This window comes from Melanaphis sacchari, unplaced genomic scaffold (genome assembly GCF_002803265.2).
Source record: "Melanaphis sacchari strain LSU unplaced genomic scaffold, SCAv2.0 Contig462_pilon_pilon, whole genome shotgun sequence".
Lineage (NCBI taxonomy): Eukaryota > Metazoa > Arthropoda > Insecta > Hemiptera > Aphididae > Melanaphis > Melanaphis sacchari.
Genome location: NW_020271306.1, coordinates 133,804 through 144,277, shown reverse-complemented (window position 1 = coordinate 144,277; position 10,474 = coordinate 133,804). Strand labels below are relative to the sequence as shown.

Sequence of the window (10,474 nt, the reverse complement as noted above, 5' to 3'; positions counted from 1 at the left end):
TAAAATCTACACAAGAGTTATTAGTTATTACTTATTATTTGAAAATTGTACTTCTTAAAAATGTTTTCATTATTTTTATTATTATTATTATACTTTTTGTTTTTTCCTACTGTAATAATAAATAAGGAATAATTATTTTAAAGATATTGACTTTTATCTATCAGAAATTCAGAAATATCCTACAATTTTTCAACATATCCAAATAATAATTAGAATATTTAATAAATTACCCTGTAAAGTTAAAGATTAGAACATTGAAAGCTTTACAAGTAATTACAACAGCCAAATAGTTATTGAGGCGTAATAATTTTCGTATTATAATCTTTTGATTTTCTTTTTTTTTTTCGTGATTTTCGTTTCGGCACAACCGGTGTACTGGGAGGTACAATAATTGATAGTTGTGTCACAGATGTGATGTCTTCTTCAAAACTCAACTTGTCAACAATTTCTTCACATATACTCGATGAGCTCTCGTCGCTTTAACATACAAACGTAAATGGTTTTTAATACAAGATGGCAAAATTATTAAACAATAATTGAATAATTGTTAATTAAATGATTTAGTATATGTTGAACCTAATTTTAAGTTAATAATAAATTAGGTACAACATTTTTTAATTATTGTCTAACGATATATTAAATGTATGTTACAACTTGAATTTTTAAACATTCAAATAAATAATATTTATTTATATGATTTACCTTGAGTAATCGGATATGTCTATATTCTTTGGTTGTTCTGCATTGGAGCCCTGTTCCATTAGTCGACTGCATATTTTTAATTTCATTTTTTCCTAAAAATAAAAATATTCCAATAATAATTATTATAGTTATTATACAATATATATATTTTAATTTCAGAATATGATACATTATATATTCATATTTAAAAAAAACAATCGTCACAAACATTTCGGGGATCTTCGTTATAGTAGTCTAACAACGTTTCACAAAATGTCTGTCCAATATCTTCAAAATCTTTGATGGCGAGATGAGTGTTTGCTCGAGAACCAAGAGACGAACCACAAAATGACGCTTCCATAGTGTAGCTGTTTTCAACACCCATCAGCCAAACAACTACACGAGCTGTATTCTCCTTAGAACGTTGAATGTTGAAATTGCAATCTTCAAATGAAAACTACGGCGCGAACGATGTGTACATATACACATACATGTATACATATACAATAAATTACATTATTTTCTCTATTCTTTTCGCTTAAATAAATAACCATAATTATACTTTTTCCGGAGCATTTTTGTGCAACAAAAGTGGAAATATTTGTTCCTGCAGTTTTTTTCCTTCGTGGCCTTTCCCTTCACATCCATACATGAAAATATTTGACTTTCTCGAATGTGCATGCAAATCGCAAAACATTACTACTTGACGTTCTTCAATTAGTCTTAAAATAAAAAATAATATTCATACCACATTATACATTATATTAAATAATTAATACTATATAGTTTATTTAAGAGTTAAACTATTAAATCGTTCAAGAAAAAAACTCGAATAATTTTTTAAACAAAAAATAAAACTTCAGTTTTTAATTGTTTTGATAAAATAACTAATATTAATAATAAATATTATACAAAGTATATGAGTTGTATTATCTACAGTTCATAATTAGTTAAGTGTATTTATATCCAATAATATAAAGTGACTTATTAAAATAAAAAAGGTGATCAAAAGATTATCCTTTATTGTAGGTACAGTAGATGAGAAGTGACTCACTGTGAGGTACCTATGTGTTATATTTGAATTAAATAATTTTAATATTGAATACAGTATACGAAAAACGATTTTAAGTGGAGACTGTCTGTTAGACTAGGTGAACATATTTCACGATATTGTGTTTTTAATAAAGCAGTTCAAGTTACTGTTTTTAATTTTAGTACTACGGTAAGTTGATAACATTTTTTTTCGAAAAAATTACATTTATTATATTATTATTTATTTATTTATATTATATTATTTTTATTAAATTTTTAGTTAATATCAAATTAACGTAAAACTGTATAAATTAATTCATGGTATAAATAGGTAATATCTTAAATTAATTTACTTATTTTAATTATTATGTATAATAAATTCATGATATACGTAAAAGTTTTAAGTACCTACGTCTCGTATCACCTTAAATCGTTTCTGTATTTTTTCTTAACAACCAAAACACAGCTGACAAACTAGTTAAAAAGTAAAAACCATCAAAAACTTCATATTGATAACCAAGAAATAACAATAAAAAAATTGATAAATTCGCTCAAAAGAATCACTGTAATAAATTATTCTCGATTATATCTAATAGCACAATAATCAAAGCCCTTCAAAATGATATATCACCATAGAATTAAGATCAGTCTGTTAAAAATGTATGATTAATGACTTCAGATGTTGAAGCCTTATCAACTAAAAAAAAAAAAAGCTATAGCCAAATACCAATATGTAAGAGAACGGCAGTTCTCCACGATTACCATCACGCAGTATGAACACCAAGACAGCCCCACATTTTGGTAAACTGTGTTCGTAAGTAATAATAAACTTTATGTATTAAAAATTATTAGACCAATTTACTCTTGTTTATAAAATTAAGATCCTTAATACCTTTCATGCTCTCGAGCTGCGGTTATAATGTATTCAAAAAAAACTAACTCCTCTGAATATATTTTATTTAACAAGTTATCACCGACCACGTTACATTTATTAATTAAAATAAACGAAAATTAAATGTTTTCTTAGTATCTAAGAGGTGAAATATTCAACCATCAAAGCCAAACTTGTAGCTTTATTTTCTGGCCGGTACCTGTCATAATTTATAAAAAATAAAGGGAAAAATGTGCCGGTTTAAAATTTTTAAAAGTTGCATTGAAAATCACAATCTCTAAGTTGATTTAATTATATAAATAATAATAATATATATTAATATATATTAATTATATAAATAAATATATATTTTATTAATATGAATTTAGGGTAAATATTTAAATACATTATAATATTATACATAACAATAAATACCTTCGAAGCATAAGTTTTGTATGCCAAATAACCGGATGGGCGTCACGAATAACGCTACGATATTGTCGATTTAAGTCCCGTCCATTTAAAGAACATCTACTATTACCAACAACTACGCCGTCTGGATTCAACATTGGTATTAATTTGAAAATAAAACGATTCCGTAATTCCTAAAATACATTTAATATTTAAGGTGTGGTTGTATAAGTATAGTAGTTAAGTTGATAAAGTCTTTTATCCTCTTATGGCTCTAACCATACATAAATATGGAAAAGTAAACTTTACTTAATACCTACTTTGTTTAATTTAGATACTTATATTGAAAAAGGTACGTTGCACTTCTTCAGTTACACATAAAATTCACCACTAAGCACAAATCCATAAAGCTAATATGATTGAATACGAAATCTCGGGCAATTTATTATCATATAGGTAATTTATTTAACAAGGATTATTGCATTTTGACTTATACATTGTCACAAGTTATCATATTAAAAATATTTTAATCGTATTTTTGATATGCAATTAAGTATTGGTAAATTTTAAATAACAGTTACGGTAATTAATTTCTTAATTAATTTAAAGTACCTACTTATGTAGTTATTTTTTTTTATTTTTTCAAGAGAATAATGGCGTTACTAAATAGTTGTTTGTTTACGAAGTTAATGAACAGCATATATTATGTAAATTAAGTAATTCAAGTTTAAAAGTATTAAAATTGTATTTCATCAAAACATATTTTGCTACAAAATATTACAAATTGAATAAATAATATAATTATGTAAGTATGGAAGTTTGGTTAATAATATAACCTAGATAAAAAAAAATTCATGAGCACCAAAATATGATAAGCTATAATGTATTATTATAATTTATATTGAGTATTGACACATAGTGTGTATAACAATATAACATGTACATTGTACACGTGTAATTTATACATTAATTTATTCACCAATGTTACAAAATTAATTCTTTATGTTATGTATTGAATTTGGTAATATTTGAAAAATATTAAAGAGTATGCTTATTGTTCAATTGTAATACAATAAAAATGTTACTCCGATAAAGACTGTACTCAATCGTATTTTACTAAAAAATAAGGCCTATAAATTGTTGAAACATTGTTGATTTTATTTTTATAATTATAAATCCCATTGTTATAACTTATTTTTTCAATTTAACCACTGTTTTTAAATTTATATTATAGTATTGTATGGTGATACTAGCTGTATTATATTCATAATATTCCGACTCAGCCTAGTGGAAAATTAACAGAAAACAAAATTTTTTGACATGATCCAATAAGTAGTTGTGAAGGCATTAAAAAAAAATAAAATTTGCGGTAAAGGTTAGGTGATCTAATGATACTAATTATTTGAACCTATTAACTTCAAATATTACATTATTAATCATCTCCCATCTTCACGATATCATTACATGTCTTGTCCTACTTATTTCATGATTTCCTCCAGAAAAAATGATACAAAACTGTTTCTATTTTACTCCTATTAATCCTTAATTTATTTTTGAATGCTGTAGTCCATTCTTTCAATTTCTCATTCAGTTCTTCCAATCTTTCTTCCACTAACGTAACATCGTTTGCAAACATTATGTGCTATGTAATTTCATCCTTTTTGTCATTTTAAGTCTTCCAATTTTCCACATACATTTACTCTTCATTCCCATTATTCTCACTTCACACACATCTTCTATTACTTTTACATACATCTTCAATACACCTTTATTTCTAAATATCCATTTTATAAAAATACATATACATATATTGATAGATAAATAGTTAATAAATAATCTAAAAATAAAACGTATCTATATTAAAATTACCTTCGCTTGCAATGAATCACCAGTTAAAAAATCAATTAATCCTTTCATCATCCAAGACGATGGAGTTTCGGATGGATGGACCCGTGCAGTTAAAACAATCACTTTTTTTTGCTAAAACACATTAAAATCATTTACATTAAAATAAAACAACACTTTAATACAGTTATAATAAAAAATAATAACTAGAATATACTTTGGGATCTTCTTCTTGACAAGGTTCCGTTACAGTCAAGTAATGCACATTATTGCCAGCTAATGTTCGGCACAGAACTCTAAGTTTTGTAAACACTGCTTTAACCGGATCGTCCTAAAAAATATCATTCATATGTTAAGTTTGCTCATCAAAATTAAAATAAAGTTAAATTAATAAATTCTATATTAGCTACTACTGCATCACCTTGAGCTTTATTAGATAGTCTTGTAAATCTGTATATGTGTACGGATAGTTGTAGGCCAGGTATACTGTATCCATATCATGTGGAAACTCTAAGAGAAATGAAAAGATGTAGCGTGGATTATCCTCGCTATCACCGTTTCTGAAAATGCCAAAAACAATGATGAAATAGTACTAGAAGTATGGATGTGATTTTGAAAAACGTAATAATTAATAAATATTTAATAATAAAATTACGGTGCATCGTTTCTGTAATATGCGATGCTTTCCCCACAACGTCTCCAACCCACATTTTTTTGACTTGCATCTTTAGTTGAGTATAACAGCGGTTTCATACCAGCAGTGAAAAGGCTTTCAGACTTATACATGTTGACAATAGAAAATCTAAAAAAAAATAATAAGCACTCATTTTCAATACCTAAATATATTTATTTATTCTATATTTATTTACGACATTATATAATATATAGGTGTACGAGTATAACGATAGTATCCACCTAAGAATATTTAAGAAAAAATACCTTAAGTAAATATTTGTTTGATGAAAAATTCCGGGGAATATATGTCTAGTGAACCTTACTTGGTGCAAAAATTTAATAAAAAAACAACATTTTTATTAAAATAAGAATTATATTTTAAATATTTTATCATAGTATTAATATATAATCTATATAAGTAATTTATATTCATTATTTTACCAATTTCAAGTACCTATCGTTTAAAGCCGTCGATTATAGCAAAAAAGTTTTATACTCCAATTTTTCAACAAACAGATGAAGATAAACAAACAATAATAGTGTCAATAGTGATATAAAAATATTTATTGTATTATAATTTATAATTAATAGTTATTATTATTTTGTTACTGTACATTAAGGTATATTGGGTTTTTTTTTCTATAAGTTTCCTGAAAATATATACCTACTCTTTTACACAATAATAGTATTATAGATTTAATGGCCATAATACTATTTACAAAATGTTGATATTATTGAAAATAATATTTTTTTAAATATCGATTGTCAGTCAGTAACTAGAATAATACTGCAATAATACAGTTTATTATATATTATAATTTCTATAATTTTTATTACAATATAAGTCAATACTGACGTTTGAAAGAAAGTTATAAGTAGGTGGCAGTAGGTCCGTGATTTAAGTATCCAAAACAATGTTCTCTTAAGTGATTTTTCATAATGAATTATTTAGTATTTTAAATTTGGTATATTATTTTAATAAGACTGCTGCAGAATTGTGAGCCAAACACACAAATACTTAGTTGAGTAAAATTTATAATTTAATCATTGCAAAAAACGTACTCATGTGGTTGGTTTTTTTTTATGGTGATTTCAATACAAATTACTCAAATTTTTGACTTTTCAAAAAAATATTAAGATGGGATTTGTCATCCATATTTGAGGTCATATCTAATACTAAAAACAATATTTTAACTGTTTATGTCTTCCTGTGTTAATTTTTTTTTAAACTACAGTTTTGTTTCTTGTAAATTATATATAATATATTATGAAAACATAACTTTTGTCTTTTAGTTCATTAAAAAAAAAAAGAATCGTCTTCCTGTATAACTATGTATTGTCAATATATTATGATAATCTATTTTACATTTTATTTAAACATTATGAATTTTACATTTACACATTAAAATATAATAATTAATAAATTAACAATAAATTTATTCAAGACATAATTTACAATTAAATTACAGTAAAATTTTTATTGACATTTTTATTAGACACCTACTTAAAATTCAAGAAGAAATAATTAAATTACAACAAAATAATCTCTGTTTGCATATTGAGCATGTCATATAAAACGTATTAAATTATAAGATTGAATAAATCCAGTTTTGAAATAAATGTGAACTTATTGTTAAATTGCATGTATCTTTTCTAGTTTAAAAAAATTTAATTATCTTAAAAATGTTAGAGAAATATTTTACTTACCTATATTTAATGTTTTTTTTTGTATTTTCTATTCGAAAATAGAACCATTGGGTGTGTCGATTTGTATACATATCTGATCTTAGTGATAACTCATAATATGTACTGGTTATTTTGACAACTTTGGCTAGGTTACCGGATTCAAAACGTGATTCAAAAATCAAGTCAGAAGGGTCTTGGCTACTGTGTGCTGGAGAACATGCGCTACCACCAACGGCTGAACGACAAAACTAAATAAATTATAAGAGATCAACCATTGAACTTATTAGTAAAAAAAAAGTTAAATTAAGCTAAGTCTAATGTCTAATACTTACATAGTTCACGCTACTGATAGGATAATATTTAAATATTACTTCTCCTGAATCTTCACCTACTTGTTTGGGTTGTATTTCTTTACCTGTAAACTTGTATAAAGGCTCTTTTTCTGAATAAGACGCAGACGTCGGGTGAATGTGAATAACAGGATCGTCTAGGACCTAAACAGTTTGTATTAAATGTAATTATTGAAATTACTTAAATTAAAAAGACTTACAAGAATAAAAATTAAAACGAGATGGTGATTTATCATAAAATTAGTCAGTATTTTCATTAAAAATAGATGCATATAATGAATTACATGAAACATATTAAAATGTAGAATTGTTTTACTTACTTTTACGACTTTTAAACTTAGAAATTTACAAATGAATATAAATATAATACAAGCAAAATTAAATGTCATTAGAATGAAGTATGAATCATTTTGTTATAACGATTCAAAAATTCACATTTAATATGTAAATACTACTTATTAGTCATTATATATGTATGTATTAAACAACCATGTGGCATAAAATGCATAGTTTTGATTAGTTTTTTTTAAGTAGATAATATTAAAAATTGTCACACTAAAACAAAGTAGATCAATTTAAAAAAAGTTTCAACATAGATAGTTAAAATGGAATATATGTCGAAGCATACCCACGTGATTACGTTAGTTATGGATGTATTTAATCATGTGATTATGGAAATTGAACTTACAGGACTGCAGGCGGTGCTTAATAAGAATTAAATTCATAATACACTTTATAGTTATTTTTCTCACTTGACACTCCATTGGCCATCTTGCAGCTTGATAAGGACAATCTACCTCTTTCATTAATGGAAAAATTTCTTTGATGTCTCTTAATTTGGATTCTAACTGTTTTGGGTCGCCGTCTGAAGTTATATCAATTTGATTGTTTCTCAATGTACGATTCAGTAAATTGTTTAAAAACGAACCTTTAAAATAAAAAACGAAATGTTACAGCTATATTATTTTTATATTTTTACCTAAATTGGATTTAATCTATTTTATTTTTCTCGATTGAAATAAATAAAATAACTATCTTTTAAACCGTTGTCGATCAGCCGTCATAAATGATAAAAAAAGGAATAACTAGTTATAATAATAGTAATAAAAAGCTATTTTGTACAATTAACTCAATATAATTTTTGTTTATTTTTTATCTAGTCATCATATATAATACATTAAGTAGTGCACCTGTATCCAATAAACAATAGCTTATAATATAGTGTATTTACGCTGCATTTAAAACCATATTTAAAATTGTTAAAAGCTCATGTGGAAAAATATTTTATACAGCAACATTAATTTCGGAACTTTATCAAAGGATTAATGCGCCCTATTATCACTGTACTATACTGAAAAGTAAATGTTCAACGATATCAGAAACATTAGAATTCGTTTAAAATACTGCGTGTAACTGTTATTATTATATATTATTATGTATTTATTATTATTACACGACGTGACATAATACATAAGAAACTCAGAAGAAGAATATTGTATAGGTACTTAAAGTGGATATAAGTTTATTCGTAAATTGATTTCATTTTAATACTGAAATATGAATATTAAAACAATGGCATTTTGGCATGTAACACGAGCCATTAATCAAAAACATAACATATTGAACACGATGATAGCATCATATTCATTGTATAAATTGATTGAGTTTGAGAAGATACTGCAGAACATTTTATCGTGTGATGTCACGAACTCAAGAAACAAATAATACGCTAGTTCAATATATACCTATTTCAGTATAGGTGTATAATATATAACGACATTAGGGTTAAATTTTTATTATATACTGCGTTTGTTAACGACTTATTAATAGTTTAGATGCAAATTAGGTATAACAAAAATACCCTTTCGCCAGCATGCTACCTACTGTAGTCACCAAACGAAATAAGACGAGTATTGTAGTGTAGTATTATTTCTCGTATAAAACAATACATTATGTAAAATACCTATTTAGTTATCGAACAAATTTACAAAGATTTTAAGGTCCGAGGCTGTATAGAACATAACATTTTGATATAGTAACTAGTAAGTGAAAGCCATATAAATATAATGTTGGTATACAAATAGTAGGCAGGTATACCTACCAAGCGCGTAATGTACCGCCGAGGATCATTTCAATGCCGAATCATAATTATTAATCAAAACAATTTTCTTGTATCTACGTCTTTTTTTTCAAATTTTAACTTTTGCATACTAAACTACACGATTACACACTATAATAAACTACGTATAATATATGATGCATGAGCATGCGTGCGATGTAACGAAAATATGACTTAATAATATCTTAGTTACGCGAATATTTCAAAAAAATGTCTTTGGTAAAAGACGATTACATATAATTATTACAATATTATCGTCAATACTCGTCGGCCGAACAGACGCGCGTGTGCTCGAAAATATTATATTATATCGTTATTGTCAACGCGATACGTTTTATAATTATTATCGAAAAAAAAATAATTAATAATAATGATTGTACCTTTCGTACAAATCGGGAATAGCGACGCTTGCAAGTCTCTGACCTGTGCCATGTTTACGTCCGCGTTGGCCCCATCCATGGTTTAAACTCGCGGCACACCGCGTTTTCACCAACATTCGTCCGGTTACTACGGTGACACCGGTATAGACTATGACCAATCGATAATATTCTTATTGTGCTATGCCGCTGCGTTTGCGATTCGACATGAGCAGTAACAGACTGTAATCATCACAACAGTATCTACGATATTATATTGTTTGTGTTTATTGTTTAGTATGTGTATAATGTATAAACTAATATATATATATATATATATATATAATATATATACATATATATGTATGATAAGTTTACGTGTAGTGCATGTACCTACTGACTGATATATTATGCATTGTACAACCCTTTTGCACAAACTCAGTAGTTA

At 26.1% G+C, this 10,474-nt stretch overlaps 1 protein-coding gene across 2 annotated transcripts; it reads right to left on the bottom strand.

The window, feature by feature from the left end:
* Window positions 1-238: 238 nt before the first annotated feature.
* Window positions 239-10,154, bottom strand: LOC112598253 (cytosolic carboxypeptidase Nna1-like). 2 transcript variants are annotated; one of them, XM_025344656.1, is made up of 13 exons: window positions 10,051-10,154; window positions 8,304-8,479; window positions 7,534-7,695; window positions 7,223-7,449; window positions 5,496-5,642; window positions 5,262-5,400; window positions 5,058-5,171; window positions 4,865-4,975; window positions 3,020-3,189; window positions 1,244-1,403; window positions 911-1,138; window positions 703-794; window positions 239-477 (listed from the first exon to the last, which is right to left on the bottom strand). In XM_025344656.1, exons 1-13 carry the CDS (start codon window positions 10,127-10,129, stop codon window positions 291-293), a joined length of 1,992 nt encoding a protein of 663 aa, XP_025200441.1. In that variant the 5' UTR covers window positions 10,130-10,154; the 3' UTR covers window positions 239-290. The 2 variants fall into 2 exon arrangements, with proteins under 2 accessions (XP_025200441.1, XP_025200442.1); XM_025344657.1 differs by lacking the exon at window positions 10,051-10,154 and adding an exon at window positions 9,653-9,720.
* Window positions 10,155-10,474: the final 320 nt, after the last annotated feature.

Excerpts from the sequence above, each read along its gene's own strand:
- LOC112598253 (XM_025344656.1), bottom strand. The coding sequence starts at position 10,129 with ATGGATGGGGCCAACGCGGACGTAAACATGGCACAGGTCAGAGACTTG. Across the intron at positions 4,976-5,057 it reads GTCAAGAAGAAGATCCCAAA|CAAAAAAAAGTGATTGTTTT; the intron begins GTATATTCTAGT and ends AATGTGTTTTAG. Across the intron at positions 478-702 it reads GACATATCCGATTACTCAAG|CGACGAGAGCTCATCGAGTA; the intron begins GTAAATCATATA and ends TGTATGTTAAAG.